The 20,114-nt window shown below is 37.3% G+C and overlaps 1 protein-coding gene across 7 annotated transcripts in view; it reads right to left on the bottom strand.

Annotated features, from left to right (window-relative positions):
• The window catches only part of EPHA6 (EPH receptor A6), an 858,920-nt gene that overhangs the window by 17,721 nt on the left and 821,085 nt on the right, over window positions 1-20,114 (bottom strand). For all 7 annotated transcript variants that reach the window (XM_019448105.2, XM_019448107.2, XM_019448106.2 and 4 more), the window contains one exon: window positions 15,131-15,280. In XM_019448105.2, coding sequence (XP_019303650.1) covers window positions 15,131-15,280 — 150 coding nt within the window. The remainder of the gene's footprint in view (window positions 1-15,130; window positions 15,281-20,114) is intronic.

Below are 20,114 nucleotides of genomic sequence, written 5' to 3'. Positions count from 1 at the left end.
ATTTAATTTCTCTTTGCTTACTTCTGGCTTTCCCTTAGTCTGACACTGATGTGATTATGAAGTCCTCTCAGAACTTCTAGGGTCATTCAATCCTTGAAATGCTATCAATGGTTACCTTAAGGCCACAGAGCATTAGGGTCATTCAGCCTGAGTATCCTTGGGGCCAGCGCTGTCCAATTGAACTTTCTGTGAAGACAGAAATGTTCTCTCTATCCAACATGACAGCAAGTAGTCACGTGTACCTGTTGAGTGCTTGAAATGTGGCTAATAAGACTGAGGAACTGAATTTTGTATTTTAGTTCATTTTAATTAGTTAAAATTTAAATTTAAATAGCCATATGTGGCTAATGGCTACTGTACAGGACAGTGTGGCTCTAGTGAAAGGAATCTTACGAGAAGTCAAAGTTAAGAGTAACAAATGATGATAGTAAGTTTTTTTGTTTGTTTTGTTTTGTTTTACTTAGGAAATCACACAGAAGATAAAGCAGGATTATCATCTACTTCATATACAGCCCACCTGAGAATTTCCTAGTAATATGATATAATTGACTCTGAATTTATACAGCTTATTTATTTATTTATTTTTTGTGTGTGAAGTGCTCAAAGGATTCATGTGACCCTTTATTCTTATATCCTCTCTGGGAGAAAGACAAATAAAAGGGTTCATTCCCCATTTTTGAGGTGGGAAACTGAGGAACAGACTGATAGTTAAAGACAGGCACAATTCAACCTCATCCCTGCCCCTCATCAACAATAGAAATACAAAAATGCAAGTGCTAATATTGCTAACAGGAGACCTCTCTTTACTGTAGCAGTATCTACATGCTTTCTTTCTTAATTTCTTTTTTAATGGCCACTATTTGACAGGACCCTGAAATATCCATAATTTATGCTAGAGGCAGTTTGTAAAAAAGGAGCAATAATATGCCTTCCAGAACCTCTTAGCTGCTAAGCTTTAGCTTTTTTGTAATAGGGGATTTCTCACAACCCCATCAGTGTCTTTGTGACCAGAACACTTTAACCCATCAGGACAATAGCATTTTTTTTATTCATTTTATCTCATTATTGAACAGGATTTTTTTTTACCTGTTTTCTGATTATTTTTGCTACTGAATAGGCTTGGATTTTAAGATATTTTACAACACTTTTTAGTATATCAAAACTACTGTAGATAGTTTTGAAAAGTAACTAAGAAAAATAGTATAGAAAAGGATACAAAAATGCTGCTTTGAAGGGGCACACACACTCCCATGTTTATAGCAGTGCTATCAACAATAGCCAAATTAAGGAGAGACCAAATGTCCATCGACTGATGAATGGATTAAGGGTTAAAAGGGTGGCAGGAATTAAGGAGGGCACTTTTTGGGATGAGCACTGGGTGTCATATGTAAGAGATGCATCACTGGATTCTACTCCTGAAGCCAAGACTACACTGTACGCTAACTAACTTGAGAATAAAAAAAATAATAATAATACTAAAAAAAAAAGAATAATAGGATAGAATTCCATTATAAAAAGACTTTAAAATCCTACCCTAGGAGAGCTCTCTAGTTGATTGACCACAGTTACCTAATTATAAGTGCATAGAATAAAATAGATGACAATTGAGGCCACACTTTGAAGAAAAAAAAAAATTAGCTGCTTTTACTCAGTATTCATCATGTGTTAGGTGATTTGCATGTTCATTGACTGATTAAAATAACTCAGTATGGTAGTTATTATCTCTATTCTTATTTATTTATTTATTTATTTTAAAAAAGTCTTATTTATTTAAGTCATTTCTACACCCAAATGTGGGCTCAAACTCAGGACCCTGAGATCAAGAGTTGCACACTCTTCTGACTAAGCCAGCCAGGTTCCCCATATTATCCCTATTCTTAAGTGAAAAAATTTAGACTCAGAGAGGTTAGGAAAATTGCCTAAATCCACACAGCATAGATGGCAGAGTTAGCATTTAAATCTAGTTCCTTTAGTTTTCAAACTTTTCCTCTGACCATTCCTCAGAAATGTTTTTCAGTTCTCATGATAACATCTTCTGTTCCAATTTTATATCAACTAACACAATTTTAGGAGTGATTGCCATGTTACCTTTTGTCATGGCACTTGGCAATTGGACTTTGATGTTTTTATCTGGATCCTGAATTTTATATTCTGGGTAAATCAAACACATATTTACTTCATAGTTTGCAAAATGTTATCTCAGGCTGAACAGAGTCATTTCTGAATGCTTCTGAGTCTTGTACACATTTCTGTTATTGCTTCTATTACATTGTATTGTAACCATTCATCTGCTTTTCCTCTAAGGCTATTCATACCTGAAAGCAGGAATTATGTCTGTAGATTTTATATTCTCATCATTTAGTATGGTGCTTGACACATAAATAAATGTTATTGAACGAAACCAACGCTATTAGAAGAAAATTTTGGATTTGTTTTGGTAGAATAGCAGATTCTTAGAAAACCCAAAGTTTCAAGCTACCCAAGATAGATTCATGGTACAAGCATGACAGCATTTCAAGTCCCCTCTGAAGGAAGTATTACTAAAAAATTGGTGCGTCACGCAGCATTCTCCAAAATGATCTCATGATCTCACTCTGGCTTGCTTGGACAAAAACTGGTGACACTGGGGCTTGCTCTTCTCCAGGAGAGAAGGACTGGACTCAAACTCAACTTTCTGTAAGACTGGTGGCTTCTTCCTCCTGTCTGGAGGCCACTCCCAGTGACCTCAAGGTCACTCTCCTAGACAACTCTCATAAACAGTTAACACCCAATGCCACAATGATTGGTGCCAAGCAGGCTTTCATATTCTCTTCTGACAGAATTGCTCTCATAATTGTTCTATAAAAGGAGAGAGTGACAAGAGAGTGTGGTCCCTCATCTAGAACTTTTACCCGTAATGAATTCAGTACTGTGTCTGGCCCTAGCATGCTTTTCTGTGGGGACAGTGGGAGGATCGGGGTACTCATGACTTTTCTTCTTGCTGACCTCTGACTTTTAAGTTTCCTCAGTCATTTAACTCATGACCTTGTGAAATGTGTTGAGCCCTGGTTCATGTCAGGTGTCAAACATGAAGGTTCCTTATAGGATAATAGTAATAACAAGAATAACAACAGTGACAATAACATCTAACACTTAATGAGAGCCCTTGGATACTTCCAGGTACCAGTTCTAAATGATTTACACGTATCAACTCTTTTAATCCTCACAATAACCCTATGAGGTAGGTACTATCGTTATCCCTAACTTATAGATAAGGAATGTAAACATAGAGAGATTTAACTTGCCTAAGATTGCACACCTAAAAATTCTGGCTTTGAGGGAGCCAAAGAAAGATTAAGCAATATGATACACAAATGGTTAACAGACAGCAACATCTTTCTAATAGCTTTTTAAATGTATTCATCCAAAGATATATATATATATATATATATATATATATACACACACACTATATATATATATATATATATATATATATATATATATATACTATGTACACTATATATAAGAGTTAACAAATGAGTAAGAAATACCTCTGTCTTTTGGAAACACATATTCTGGTGAAGAAGACTGGGGAGTTTGAATACAGTAAATGCCAGTAGAATAGGGAGTTACGGGAGCATGTGGAAGGAGTGCCTAACCCAGTCTTGGGAAGGCTTCTCAGAGGAGGTGAGCTGGATCTTACAGGAAATGGAGAAGGTAGCAGGGTCAACTGGTCAGGCTGAAGGGAGGGAGATGTGACCTGATCAGGGAATGAAAGTAGATTCCTGCATCTAGACTAGAATCTTCAAAGAGAGGACTGGTAAGATTTGAGGCTGGAAGGTTATGTAAAATTATATTTCTTGGGATCATGAATGGTTTTGTATGCTACAAATGACTTTTTTGCAAAGGGTTTAGGGTTTTAGCAAGTAAATGACACCAGATTTGCCTTTGGAAAGCTCGCTCTGGCTGCAGTGTGGAGAGTGCACCTGGGATGGGGAGGGGTGGGAGGCCAGGAAGGAGGCTTGTAGGGATCCAGGCTAGAGATCAGGATGGCCTTAGCAGAGGCCATGGCCGTGGTGTACAAAAGTGGACTGATTTGACAAGAACACATGATCGGGTTAAGATTAGATATGGCAGGACAGGTTTTTGAACTTGGTCAACTGGTAAAGACAGGACACAGGAGAAGAAAGAATTTGGGGGCTGGGTGATGCTGTGCTCAATTTCCTATGAGCTTTCTGGTTTCAGATTCAAGTAACATATATACCTCTGTGAGCTTATTACCTGCCAAGCTCTGGACTAGGTGTTTTAACATAGCTCACTTTATTTAGTCTCTATTTAGGTCTCAAATTACCTTATTATGTGAGTATGGTTATGCATATTTTATAGGTAAGAAAACCGAAGCTCAAGCTGATAAATAGATTGTGTTGTTATTGCATAGCTAATAATCCCCTGAAAAACGGACTGATAAGATCATCTTGATAGCCTCTGAATCACGATAGTGGTTGAGAACATCTGTGCTGAGCCTTGAGCCACATCCCTGACTTATTCCGCCAGAATTAGGCCCTGAGTCTCTCTCACGCTCTCGCGCCCTCCAGGCTTCACTCTCACCTATGTGCGTGTGCCTGCCACAGTCACAGCGCATGCTTGGCTATCTCTGCTGGGTTTCAGATCTATCGCCTACATGACATAGAACTTCATGAGGCTGTCATACAGATATCTTAGATTTATTTTGTACAAAACCTATCCCATTCCTCCTCTGGAATTCCTGTCCTTTGCAAAGGGTACCGCCGTTCTTCTCATGACTCAAGGCAGAGATCAAGGAGTCATGTGGATCTCTCTCTCTGCCTTGATACTCAAAAGTAACTTAAGTTGTTCTGATTCTACTACCTTCATGTATTCCAAATCTGCTCCATTTTAAATTCTCCCAATGATTTACTCCCCATTTTGATAACAGCCTCCTAACTGGTCTCCTTGCCTTTCATTCCCTTCTCCAATCATCTCCCACAGCCCATGCAAAGCATTCTTGACTGTGGGGCTGTGATCCCATCCTCCCATATCTGAAATTCTTCAGGAGCCTGGCTCCCAGTCCCCACATTTGGCTGTGTCCAGATTTTTGCTCTGGCCACAACAAAACACTTGTGCTCTTTCAGCTGGACGAGCTGAGCCCCTCAAGAGCAGCAACTGTTTCTTTTTCCCATAGGTTTCCAGCATCCAGCACAATGCCTTGTCAAGTCAAAAAATAGTTTCAATGGTCACATATGTGATCTATGAAAAGTATTTTATGGGCAGCTTGAGAAAACCTATATTAACCTTTATCTTCATAAACATGTCTTTTGTGAGTAGTTTTGTTTTATAGGTGTTTTCTGATTCCTTAGTTAAGGACTGACAAGGAAGCAGAAGCATATGGGGTACTTTGTCTAAAAGACTAATTGAGGTTTGTTGTTTTAGGATATGAAGGGGTGATGATTAACTAGAAAGAATTTTGTAACAGTTTGGTTTATGATAGTTGTAGGCTGTCATCCTGTGGAGAAGAATTATACAAGGTTAAACCCTTATTTAAAAATGCAAGAAGAAAATTAAAATAAAGTGAAAAAATATGAAAATGACTGCAGTAATAATTTCCATGCAGAGGTAGAAGGAATTAGATTCTGTCAGAATTTATTATCTAAAACCTGGCTGGTTATTCTAAACAGACCGTACTGGTTCCTTGTCATCGACACTGCAATTTTTAGCAGCCTAGAATCAACATAAGGCTCAGTTGGGGCACGTAGCAGACTGTTCTGTTCTTGCTGAATCTGATGAGTTTTCCAATTGTGTTGACAGTTTCTGAATCAAAGCAGGAAAAGGTGCACCTTTTATTAAACCAGGCAAACAAGAAGTAGACAGTCAATATGAAGATGCTGAGACATCCCTGAACAATACCATTGAACAAGGACCGCTCGGGCTATGCAGGGAATCACATTTTGTGTTATAAAACTGCTGAGTATCTCCAAAAAGAAGCACACTGAATTTAGTTATTCATACTCTCTTTTAAAAGAAACTGTCTCAAAATTTTAGTCTACTGAAATGTATACTAGTAAATGGAATGTGAAGTGATTTTATTTTTATCTTCCCTCTAAATATTCATCATCGCTTTGTGGAAAACCTATAATTTCAGGTAAAAGGGGGAAGGTGAAGCAAAGGGTCCCAGTATACACTCACTTTTTGTGATAATGATTACTTATACATATTAGGATATTTGAACTTGTAATACAATAATACTGAAAACTGGTAATCTATTTTCCTAATATGCAATATAAAGGTTGGATCTACATGGGAGAGAAAAAAAAGAAGGGAAGAAGTGGTCATAAGTAAATAACATTTATAATCTTATACTTATTTTGTTATTCAATATTTTTCAACATCTAGGATTTAAAATTCAGTGAAAGGCAGTCAAGACACAAATTAAATTCAGGGTACAGTAAGAAAAAAGGGGGATAGTGTGGGGAATGAATAAGGTACAGGCAGAAACAATTTTTTTTTCAGAGGCTCATTTGTAATTTGTAGATCATTAGGGCGTGGAAACTGAAGATTTCCTCGTTTTAACTTCAAGATGAAAAGTTTCTTAAAAGTCTACACTTAAGGCAGTTCTCAAATCTCACTTTTTGGAACTCACCATAGAATGTCAAGGACATATAAAATGCATAGAGTGTTTGTCCTCAGTAGGTTACCACCTTTTGGACTGTTGAATGAGTGGACAAAATGGGGAACGGTATGAACCGTACGACTTTGCAAGGTGAAAGGTTGTTGATGGTAAGACTTGTCATCTGGAAAAGCTTTTACCCCTAACAGTAGAAAGTCATGCTTGTTAAGACAGATAACTAACACTTTATATGTAACACTGCTTCAGTGAGTAAGTCATGGAAAGAGCATTAGTGAAGGTGTCACTTGTACTGCATCAAAGTCCGAAACTGTCACTAACAAACTCAGTAGTTGGGCAAGTCTCTGTCTCCTCATTAAGGAAGAGAAGAGAACTGGATTTAGTACTTGCAAGAGTACCTTTTAGCTCAAAAAGCTGTTTCTAGAGTCACTGAAATTGCAGTCTTAATCTGCAGGACCTTTGGTAACATCTCTGCATCTTGAGTTTTTGTAACCTCTATGTCTAGATTTGGCCTTCATTGAATGGTCTGTTTCCCAGAGAATTCCAAATGCAAATGCAGGGAGACAAAAATCTGGACAGGGCCAGAGTCTGTCCTGATAAACTAAGACTGAGAAGCTATGGAAAAATAGTTTATGAGTACAAAGAAAAGGGAGATTTTAAAATGTCCTCTTTGTAAATGCTCCAAAGACAGCAAAAGATGGAACACAATTTGTAAGAGCTAAAGATTGTAAATATATTTCAATATATAAATATATCGAAGGTATAATTAATTTTTTATGAAAACATTACTGGCATGTATACATTCTTCAGCTTTGTGGTTGTTTGGTTAAAAAAGTTTCCCTTGGAAATTACACCGAGGTAGTAGTATATTAGTTATTGGTTTCCTCTACTTAGAACTTTACCTTTGAATTATTTACAATGGTGATTAATTGCCTTTCATAATATCCCCTATTACTCTTGCCTCTGTAGCAGACATGCCTTATGCTAGTGTAATTAGTATGAATTTAATTAAAATGTTGCTATTTTCTATGTACCAATAGAAGGAATTATTGAAAAATTGAGAAAAGGAAGGCCATTTGACAATTGCCTTGGTAGAGTACATATTCAAAGAAATGCAAAAATTCCCTCGGTAATATGGAAAAGTTGAAATAATGGGAATGGGCCTTTAGCAATTTCCTGTATCTTCCACAGATCATTACACAAGAACCATTATGTAATAAAGAAGAGTTTGGAAAATCTAATCAGAGACAAAAATTGGAAATGACTGGACTCTTCGACTCATAAAACCATACTGCATTTCTAGGTAAGTGGATTCTACACATCCACCATTCTTGGCTGAAACACTGATTTATAATTGAAAAGGTTATAGAATTATGAGGACAAACAAGAAATATGGTAAAAGGTTATTTTCTTCCTTCATAAATTTTGAAAAAAAGGAATCAATTCAGACAAGGTCAAAAGGTTCTTTTCAACCATATCACCTATAAAAGGAAAACCCTGAAGATAAACTCCAATTTTGTTTCTTCAGGTAAGTTTCCGAAAGCAATCTAAAGCAAAACTCATTATTACATAAAAACGTTTGAAAACTGAAGGGAACAAAACCCCACAGAAACACTGAGACAGCATTATGTTTCCTTGTAAGCTTTCAAATGAGATGATCCCTGATACTGGTTATCTTTCTGGGAAACTGAACTAGCTTAGTAGCATATGCCTAAATGATACCATACCCAGGAGACATTAGGGTTTCAAATTGCTTCAAGGAGACTTTTTTTTTTTTTTTTTTTTTTTTTTTACGGCATTATGTCAAGGGAAAAACTAAAAACAAAACCAAACCCGACCCAAGACTCTGGTCTTGTGTTCAGATCATTAGTTTGAGCCAAGTCGCCTCTCATTTCTGTGGCATTAGTTCTCCTCCCTACATATTAGCTCTGTGGGGATTTGGTTATTTGTTTCCTGCTGTTCATGTTTTGCTTCCATTTTCTTCTGTTAAGCACATTACACAGTGTAAGTGTTGGGAGAACTGCAGTGCCCTTGGTGTCATCTTTGGAACTTGCATAGCTCCTAGCATTACATTGTACTTCCACTGTATAATAAACAACAATTATTTTGAACTTGAATGAAAATAACATAAAAATTATCCAGCAGTATCATAAAAAAAAGCTAGAAAACAGTAAGGAGCTGTGCACCTTCAATGTACCTGTGACACGTTTCTGCTAGTAGGCTAAATTTGTCCATCATTAGAATTTGATTTTAAGCTACTGCTGTATATATTTTCAAGAAATGTTATAAAAATGGTACATTTCATAAATTTTTAATATCAAAACCCAGAACACTGCAGAAAAGATTTATAATTCCAAACAACAGTGAGTCAATCTGCATTCTTTTGCTAACAGAAAACAATGAAAACACTTCTTGTATGACAGAGTGGTATACATAATTAAAGATGCTTTGATTTCGTTATGTAGAACTTCTGTGGTATAGAGATTTCTTTGAAAATTAGACTTGCACAGTATAGCTTGGGGGCAACTTGGTGGCTCAGTCAGTTGGGTGTCCAACTTGATTTCAGCTCAGGTCACCACCTCACAGTTCATGAGATTGAGCCCTGTGTTGGGCTCTGGGCTGACAGCATGGAACATGCTTGGGATTCTCTCTCTCCCTCTCTCTGCCCCTCCCCTGCTTGCTTGTGTACATGCTCTCCCTCTCAAAATAAATAAATAAACATAAAAAAAAAAAAAACCATGCCCTTTGGAGTAAGCAGGGGGCTTGAACTTCAGTTCTACCAATGCTAGTAACCTTGGGTAGGTTATTTAAACTTTCTAGAAAGCTTTAGTTATCTCACCTAGAAATGGGAATAATAATAGGATTTATTTTAGATAGTTATTTTCAAGATTAAATGAGCCATAATCTAAAATACTTTCTTAGAAATGCAAGCTATGTTTATTACATTTCATTAATTAAATACCTTCTATGTACCTGGTGTTTTACAGACATTATCTCTAATTCTTTTGAATCCTGCAGTTGAGTATTCTGAATACTGTTACAGACAGTATCTCAAAAAGCTTAAAACCACTTTCCTAAGATAACACAGCCAGTGAACTGTGGAGCTGGGATTTGAACCCAGATCTTTCCAGACTAAAACAGTGATTCTTCACTGGCTGTGATTTGTGTGCCCCATCTCTGACTGGAGACATTTTTGGTTATCATGTCTGGGAAGGTGTGTCTGGGAAGGTGGTACTGACATCTGGTGATTAGAGGCTGAGGACACTGCAAAACATCCTACAATGCACAAGGCAGTCCCCACAACAAAGAACTACTCAGCCCAACAGTCAATATGTCAACAGTTCTGAGGTTGAAGAACCTTGCTCCAAAGCTCTCATGATCTTGCCAATATACCAGCTCCCTCACTAGAATACAATGATGCACAATGTTAATGTTTTTAGTGCCCTTTGATAATACAATAAACAAAGTTGCTTTTGAAAACTATGTATACCAAAAAGGACAAAACAGTCTATCTCTGGAGGTACAACTACTTTCCTTTGGGGACCTCCTCTCTCACTGGGTGTGATTATGTGGAAATTTCCAATCACAGTGCTCCACCCACCTCTAAAGGCACAGGCTGGTACATAAAGCTAGCTTGGCCAATCACAGCATCAATTTCCTTGGCATGGTTTTGGCTCAGGTTTGGGAAGGACCCTGACAGAGCCAACCAGGAGTCGTCTCTGGGATTGGTGTATGAATTTTCACAGAGGAAAAATGTTTCATTCTGCTGAGGAGTCCTGAGCCCCAGAGTGTAAAGAATACGAGAAAGAGGACCTTTGCAGTAGGAGAAAATGAGGTCCGTTGACCTAGGGAAGCATTAAAAATCCTACACGGTCCTTGGGATTCAGCACTATTAAACCTTCTTAGTCTCATGAATGAAAAAAAAATTTTTTTTTTTTTTACTTAAGTTAGTTTGGGTTGAGTTTTTGTCATTTAAAATCAAAAGAACGCTGAAAAATAGAGTTTGCATACTTTTTTGGTATATTAAAAACAAAGAAAACCGTTCCATTCACACAGTGTTGTTTCTAATAAAAAAGAAGGCAGTATGATGACTACACTTGAGGAACGCACATTCTATTTGGGGACAGGGCTGAGATTTACAAATGTCAGAACTTCACTTCCTCATCTACATAGTGGCCTCCTTGAGAGCAGGAACTGGGTTTTCTAGTTCTCCATCCCCATACCACATGCACACCTGGGCCCAGTGACTGGCACATGTTTAATAAGTAACTACTGAATAGCTAAGCAGATGGCATCTGCTGTAATGTTTGTTAGGCCTTTTATGGACTAATCTTGTATACTCTGTTTTTTCTCAGTTCCTTTCCCTAATGTACAGTACCACTGACCTTTGGGAAACTCATTATATTATTCAGTAAAACAGATTCTACAAACTCAGAATTGCTCATTGTAATAAAATTTGCCAGGGTCTACAGAATAGAGGGACTATTTTATAAAAATGATCTGAAATTTCCTAAACTCATTTAAAATCGTAAAACATGTTAACATTCCGTATTTAACTAAGCCCATAGCTTAGTTAAACTAACCAAAATGTAGTAAAAACATAAAATATTCAAACAGAACATAGTTGGATTTTTATTGTCTAAAATATTACTTTCTTTATTTAAAATGCACCTTGGCAAACATAAGACTATACTTTGACCAAACAAATGAGAAATGCAGAACAAATAGAGAATAACCAACCAGTATTTGGAGAGGAGCAGGTGGGGAAGTTTTGATTAAGCTATTTCTGCTTCCAAACAGAAATCCTGGTTATAGGATCTGTCACAGATATGCTGACTTCCAATATGTTACGCTAAACAGAATTTCAAATCTTTACAGCAGCAGCAAAAAATAGTCACAAGATACATAAAGGATTTTAGCTCTTACCGCTTTCCCCTGGTCTTGTATTGATCTGAGGACCTCAAGAGTTTGAATCCTTCCCCCACCCACAACTTCTTGTTCTCCTCCTATTTTTAGATTCTTGCTTGAATACTCTTTGGTAGCCACTCAAAGACTTTGAAAATTGCCCGCTTAGTTCCTATCTGGTCCTCAAAAAGCAGCCAAGCTCTGGGTGAAGGGAACATTCAGGTTCAGCCTTGTGCTCTGGGCACTGGCAATCGTGAACAAAGGAGAATGGCCTTAATGTCAGGAGTCTATTACTGGCTGCAGCAGCTTCTCCTGGTTCCAGGTATACTCTTTGTGGCCAAATGAGGTTTAATAGACAGAATCATTCTCTAAATGGTCATCTTGGCCACAGGTAATCAATACACATGGCCAGAATGGCTGGGCAAGCTATTGGGCAAGCTCCAGGAAGGGAAGGGTTGACAACAGAGTTTGGAACTCTCTGGGCAACAATTAAGAACGGTTTACATGGTAGTCTATGTTGGAAATTACTTATTTGGACATTTTCCCCTCAGAGGCTACTCTCCTAAAAAGTCTGTTTTGTGGTATGGCATCTTAAATTTATATCTACTCTGTTCTGTGGAAGTCCTATCTCATTCTTGGCACCCAACAGAGTTTCAGGAATGTCCTAAACCTCAGAAAAGAACAATTGGAATCATTCTTTTGCTGAGACAAGTATGATAATTTCTTCAGAGATTATGAAAATCATAACTTATTATTGCTGAAAGGGATATTAAAAATCTAACCCAGTCTTTTTATTATATTTATTGGTCATGAAGCTGAGGCACTTTGAAAATTAAGTGACTTTCATGGTTAAATTATGGTCTACATAATAGATATGGTTACTAAATTGGTGGCACAGTCACTTCAGCCGTTAGATGATAACCCAGGGGGCAGGAAAAATAATGGAACTTCTCTTTATGTTTATTTATCTCATCTGATATAATAAAGATTATTTATAAATATTTAATAAGAATGGCTAATTATGACTTTTATGACCACATAGAAATGACTTCTATGAATGTATGTGGCAATATACATGTTGTATTCAAAATCAGTGCCCTAGAATTTTTTATCCTCTTTTCATGTTTTTCCCCAGAAACAGTGGTTATCATGTTAGATACTATATCTTTTACTTATGTACTTTGTTTACAGTGTATCTCCCTTCTGCTGGAATGTAAGTTCCATGAGGCAAGACATCACCAGCCCTACATGGAGAGCTCTTTGGACTGTAAACCAAACTACCAAGAAAAGAAGCAGTTATTTCTTCTTCTCTTTTCCTTGCCCATGACTTATTCTAGAAGTTTATGAGCATGTGTTCTAATATTACCATTAAGTCACTTACTATAGGATTCTAAGGAAATCATGTTGCTTCTGGATGCCTCAGTTTCATAAGCAAGTTGGACTTGGGTTGGACTAGATAATCTTTTTGGTCCCTTCCAGGTATAACATTTGTTCTCTGTTCTATTTCTAGTTCCTAGAACAAAGAAAGCACCCAATAAATGTTTTTAAAGGAATAAATGAATATATTACTGGTACATAATGTGCAAACAAATACACGTATGTCAGCTGTGAATGCTCAAGAACTTTTTACCAGTGAGAATACATTATTTGTAATGTTTGGAGCCCTATCAGTTCAGCAGTTTTTGTTTGAAGCATGCTAGGGGGACTGGTTAAGGGTTAAATGGGGTACTAATGAAAGAGGGTACTTGAAGTGAGGGCTCTTCTGTTCAGTGAAGACTGTAATTCATCAGGAAAGGATTTTTTTATTCTAGAGATTTGTTTGAATGGCCTATTTTAGTCATGAGAAAGTAGGACAAGTAGGCAAGCATTATTTTGGGCTTAGAGTAGAGTAGGAACTATGGTGACTGAATCCAGGGCTTCCATTACCTTGGATAACAGGTTAAAAAAATGATTTCCTTTGGGGATCATAGGGGGCAAATTTCTGCTTCTGAGATTCATTTTTTTTTTAAGTTTATTTATTTATTTTGAAAGAGAGAGAGAGAACAAGCAGGGGAAGGGCAGAGAGAGACGGAGACAGAGGATCCAAAGCAGGCTCTATGCTGACAGCAGACAGCCTGACATAGGGCTCAAACTCATGAACTGGGAGATCATGACCTGAGCTGAAGTCAGACTCTTAACTGACTGAGACACCCAGGTGTCCTTGATATTCAATTTTAAGAAGAACTGCGGAGGAGGTCACAAGTTGCCCCAAACAAGGTCCAGCAGCAGAGAAGAGCAATGACATCCTTTGAATAAAATTCCCAGAAGAATAGTAGACTCTAGCCTGGCCTGGATCCCAAAGTCTAAGTTTTGGGAGTAGAGCAGATATTGCTTGTTATGGCACACTCTATACCTCAGGGAAGATGTTCTGCAGGGCCTAGTCACATGGGCTCTTTTCATGATGTGCTTTGGAGGACAATGACTGAACAGTGTGTATGACCTCCAACCTGCTGCCATGTAGGGTTCTAGACCTGTCATTCTTCAGAGTCGGTAGGCCCCCATAGGACTGAGCAGGACTCAGCTTCAAAAGTAACACTCTATGGCAGGGAGAAATAATAGCCATGGTGAGCTAATCAAAACGAAGTTTTCTCTATTCCTGGTATTAAAACTTTCTTTGTTGCTGGGTGAGTCCTTTAGATACTTGGACAACTTGAATTTGGGATGGAGTAATGGGGTCTGATGTACGGAGGGACTGCCCAAGCAATTGACTAGAAAAAACAAAAGAGATGTGAAAACTGTTTTACTGAGTGTGTTTAGAGATTTTCTACAGTTACGTGGTCTTTTTTTCCTCTTTTTTTTTAAACCTGTGAACATTCAGGATCACATTAGAGGTGATTTTCCATTAGTATTGTTTCAGAAACCATTAGATACTTTGGCAAGTGAGTGGACAAAGTCCAAGTTCTGAGATGGAAACGTGTGAAATTAACATATATTTTCAGTTCTGACAGTACACTTATTTGCATTGTCAGGGTACTTACATTCTCTGATTACTGTGTTTATCTCTTAGGAGGTCACAGAGAACTCTCCTGCTGTATAATATTATTAATCACCCAGGTAATCTTTATAGGTCAAATAGAAACAAAAGAAATTGCATAAAGGGTCACATATCTCAAAAGAACAATATCAAATGTCATATTGATAATACTCTGCCTGAAAGAATTTGCTCTTTTTCTTCTAAAATATCTAGTTTAAATTAATTTCCTCTTTACAGTGGCGCATTGCACTGCCTTAAGGAAGAAAGGAAAGGTAAACATTATTCTTTGTTTTTTGTTACTTGTAGATCAAGACAGTTGCATTAGCACAGTCATACTGCATTAAAGCAATGAGTGTAGAAGTCTCAGATGTAAGATGTGGACCAGGTACTCACATGACAAAGCCCATCAGCTGGCCCCTATGACACCCAGGACAGCTCAGAGTGAAAGGTTACTTAGCTTCTCAAACTCAGCCACAGACCCTGAACAGCTCTCAGGAAGATAAAGGCTAATCTGAGGGCAAAAGCATATTTGCTCCTCAGGGCTAATGTGTTTATATTTAAAAAATAAGTTTAACTATTGGGGCACTTACATCTTGATTAGACATTTCCCAATAAGGTCTCTCTCCGTAGGACATGACCTCCCACATGACAATGCCATAGCTCCATGCGTCACTTGCCGAGGAGAACTTTCTATAGGCAATAGCTTCTGGGGCTGTCCACCTTATCGGAATTTTCCCACCCTGGAAAACAAATTGGAGATTTCTCAGCTGGCTCACAAGTATACTAAAAAACCAAGTGGCAGTCCAATTAAATAGATTTTGTTAGAAAGATCTAAATACTGCATGATAGCATTGGCATTTTAAATAAAAGTAAGAGAACCAGAATAATGTTAAATGTCAGAAATATCTTTCCTATAATAATTATTCAGTGAAAACAACTTTAATGGGAAATAAGTCACACTTCAGAAATACTTTATTTCATTCATTAGAGAAAATTTATTTTCACTTTAGATTCACACAATTAAACTCACTATCATGCCATTTGAAGAAAGTTCTGGATTATAGAACGTTAACACCAAATATCGTTCAGCATTCATTAAACACTGTATTACATGTATAAATAATAATGATAATACGTTCTAACTTAATTGAAGATAAACAGTTAAATACAGAACGGAGACATTCTCTGTAATTCAATGTTTATCAGAACTTTCTCTTCCCTTTTTATCTATGATTATGTTTACTTCAAATTAAGAAATCCTTTAACATCATACAAGAGCACCTGAGAAGGATAATCTTTCTTTATGATACTTTAGGCTAGTTTATATTCTTGTTCTTCGGTGTTCAAGTTAACATTTGAACATGTTAAAGAGATAAAATTGCATGAATTTAATCTATATTGTTCAGGTATTAAAGTCGACTAATGTGTTATACTTATTTTTTTATCAACATTTATTACATTTTATCTCTCGAAACACTCTATAAATCCCTTTTTACTGTAATGACAAGAATAAAACAATTCATCCGTTTGAGTTACAATCTGAAATCTTTGCAGCGCGGAACAGCAAGCTGAGCGGAGGAGGGCGCCCTTGACGCCACTAGATGGCGGAAGAGAACGAGCTGCGCCCAGACCGCGGAGATTGCTTCTGCTGGCAACATAAATTTTTAAGTCAGAACGCACCTCGATGGAATTGTTTCATCATTATCAGCATTTCCAGGATCACATCATCTGATCCCCCACTGCGTTCAGAGTCTAATGTTAGGGTGAGTAGGGGTGGGAGGCAATAGTGGGTGCATTCATTGGCCCTTAGGGAAGTTAGGTCGAACATTTTTAAAGGTGAAGCCATTAATCGAGTAATCTAAACACTACTTTTTTTTTTTTTTTTTTTTTTTTTTTTTTTTAGTAATCTAAGCACTTACTCGAAAAGAGATTCATCCGAGAGGGGGAATAATTAGGTTTACAAGGCAAATGAGAGCATTAACGGAATCCTCATTTTAAAGACCTGTAGCAAGGAAATGTTGAAGGAACCTTGGGGATAATACCTTGAATTCAATCCCCTGATTTTACAGGTGAGCAGACTGAGCCCAGGGTTTAGAGATTTAGAGATTCCTCTCAACATTATTAAATACATAATGTCTACTAATGTTATCATAGTAGTATTACGGGGTATCAATATAAAGATGTAAATACTTCAGCATGGGGAAAAAGTTGGACCAAACTAATTTTAGTATTGTAACACTGAACATCTGCAAGCATATATCATAGTAGTATAACGGAAGGAAGCCAGAGCCTGAAACCTTCGGTGTTCACACTTACTGGCCTTTCCAAATGAAGGCCAGGAAATTAAATTTACAAAGTTGGTGACAGTAGTTGAAGAGGGTGATGGGCAGAGGAAGCGAGTTTTAAGAGGAGGATTCATTTCTAAACCCAAAGTAGAGTTGCCAGATAAAATATAGGCCCCACTGTTACATCTGAATATCAGGTTAATAACAAATACTTTTTCTTTCTTCTTTTCTTAGTCTAAGCATGTCCCCACATTGTGTGTGTGTGTGTGTGTGTGTGTAACTATGTCCAAGTATTTCATGAGACATTTATACTAAAAAAAAAAATCATGGTTTATCTGCAATTCAAATTGGACTGGGTATCCTATATATTTATTTACTAAACTGTGCAACCCTACCACAGAACATTAAAAAAAAAATTCAGAAATGGAAGTACTGTAAATGATCCAACACATAAAATAGTATTCTGAAAAAACACCTTGTGGTCTGTACTTCATGAGGGGACCAAGGACACTCTGACTTGTATTTGTGCACCAGCACTCTAGCAGCCTTTGTTTTATGGCAAGTTTGTGGCTAAAGTCCCTGGGTCTCATGGCTCTGAATTTCAAAGCCACTTAAGTCAGGCTCAGGCTTGTTTCGAATATGAAGCCACATTTCCAGAGAATAAAGACCAAATCTGTAGAGCTAACTTCAGAACAGATGCAAGAGCAGCAGTCTCATTTGAAATTTCTCATTCTGGATCTTTCTTTGTCTTTCTGGCAAAAAAATACATAGAAATCTGCTGGCCCTACTAAATCTTTGTGAGTTCTATTAAGACAGGCCAATAAAAAAAGTAGTTAATGGTTATTTTAGGTGCATTCACTTATTATTATTATTTTTAATGTTTATTTATATTTGAAACAGAAAGAGACAGAGTATGAGCTGGGGAGGGTCAGAGAGAGAGGGAGACACAGAATCTGAAGCAGGCTCCAGGATCTGAGCCATCAGCATAGAGCCCAATGTGAAGCTCAAACCCACAAACTGTAAGATCATGACCTGAGCTGAAGTAGAATGCCCAACCAACTGAGCCACCCAGACACCCCTAGGTGCATTAACTTAAATGACATCTCATGTAAGTGAATCGCATATAAATTTATATTTTGCATAAGCTGATATCACATATAAATGATAACTTTATCCCTTTCCTAAGAGTTTGTTTTTTTCCTCAAGGAGAAGATATTACAGAATGCTTGATTAATAGCATTGCTATCTGTTATGAACTGAATTGTGTTTCCTCAAAATTCACATTTTGAAGCCCTAAACCCCAATGTGGCTGTATTTGGTGATAGGGCCTGTTAAGAGGTAATCAAAGTTCAATGAGGTCGTAAGGGCGGGCCCTACTTCAGTATGATTGCTGTCCTTATAAGAAGATGAAGAGACGCCAGATGTGTGCAGGCACAGGGGAAAGGCCATCGGAGGACACAGCAAGAATTTGTCCATCTACAAGTCAAGGAGAGAGACCTCAGGAGAAGCCACACCTGCCAACACTTAGATTTTGGATGTCCAGCCTCCAGAGCTGTGAAAAATAAGTTTTTGTCGCCTGAGCCATCCAGCCCCTGGTATTTTGTTATGGCATCCCTAGCAGACCAATACACTATCCCTATTAAAAACCAAAAATGTTTATCTAAGATAAACAACATTGCAAAATGGACAGCAAATCTTTATTTCAAATTCTATTCCAAATGTCATCTTGAAATGGGAAGTGTGAGCTAGAATAAATCTGGAAGATGAAATATCATCACAGAAGTTTTAACGTAGGAGATATAATTCTAATTAATAAAAACACATGGTAACATGAACCTGACAGTATGCACAAATTTCAGTAATTCTGAGCATATATTAGATGGAGATAAGGAAGCATTCAGATCTTTTTTTTTTTTTTCTAGTGGCAAGACACAGACTGAATATAGTTGATCTCTAAGTGCAAGATAAAGCTGAAAGGAAGAGGTCCTTAAGAGTAGCACATGGACTCTATCCCCTTTCCTACTTTAGAGGACACACAGAAGCTTAGTTCTCCCCCTCCACCTTTTTTTTTTAAATTGAGTGGACCAACAAACATTTGTGGTTTAATCCCAGCTACTTATTTTTTGCCCATGATCTTGAATCATAGACAGAGGTAATGCACTATGTTACTTTTTTCTCAAAGCATTAACCACCAGATGTTTGTTTCAGGTTTCAGGAATGAACAAATAGTACTTTAGATTTGAAATCACAATCATTGGAACATTACATATTGCTTTACCATATGTTTATGAGGGGGAAAAAAAGTTACCAGTGATGCTAATCAAAATGATTGAATGTAACTCAAAAGACTTCTTATTTCCTAGTACCTGCCTTATCCAGCAAGCTTAATCACTTAGGGAACAAAGGAGAAACAAGAAGTAAGCAAACCGGATCTGGTTCACTATGGAAGGGGTTGTTAGCAAACCTTTTCTCTGCTTTAAAAGTCATATTCAGAGCTTAGTGTCTAAAGAGGGGTTATAGCAGGAAAAGTGCTGAAGAAGCAACCAGTAACCTTGTATACCTGTAAACCCCATACCTCCTGAGAGGAATTGCATTATAACTGTATTTAACATCTGAGGTTTAGAACCCAATCCTCTAATCTTCAGTGGAGGAGACAATCAATTGAAATATAGTGAGGTTACAAAGGCTTAATACTGAAACCAAATAGAAAACTTCTACTGAGAAACAAGAATACTTAAGACTCTCTCCATTTCTCATTCACTGGATTTGATGGTTATCTTAAAGGCAAATGGTTAGAATAGACAACGACCAGCCTGCAGATGTTTTTTTTTTTAAATTTTCTTAATCTATCTCTGTAGTACCCACACTTTAATGAGTGTCAGAATTAAAACATATATACAATGCTTACAGATTAAGAAATTTCCAACAACAATTTTAAGTATTTCTCTTTATGGGCTGCACATTCTAAGTGAGATGAAACTCTTCTACAGTCCATTGTGTGACTTCGGGCAAGTCTTAACTCTGAGTCTTATATTTCAGATCTGCAAAATGAGGGGATTTGAATTAATGATCATAAACTCGTAAATTACAGTGCGTTTTAATGATTTGCCTACAGTTTCTTGGCTACTGTTAAATTGTAAGTAGACAGGCCGTATGAGTTGGTACCTAGTCCACATAAACAGATAGCCTGATGACACACAGTACAGGAGACAAACACACTCTTGAGTCACATCCCAGGCCGATAATTAATGGTCACAGTGATCATCCTTACTCATATGGAAGAGTTTAA

This window comes from Panthera pardus, unplaced genomic scaffold (assembly GCF_024362965.1).
Source record: "Panthera pardus isolate Hobbes unplaced genomic scaffold, ASM2436296v1 HiC_scaffold_16, whole genome shotgun sequence".
Classification (NCBI taxonomy): Eukaryota; Metazoa; Chordata; class Mammalia; order Carnivora; family Felidae; genus Panthera; species Panthera pardus.
The sequence above is the reverse complement of the archived record's forward strand: the minus strand, read 5'-3'. Positions and strand labels throughout refer to the sequence as shown.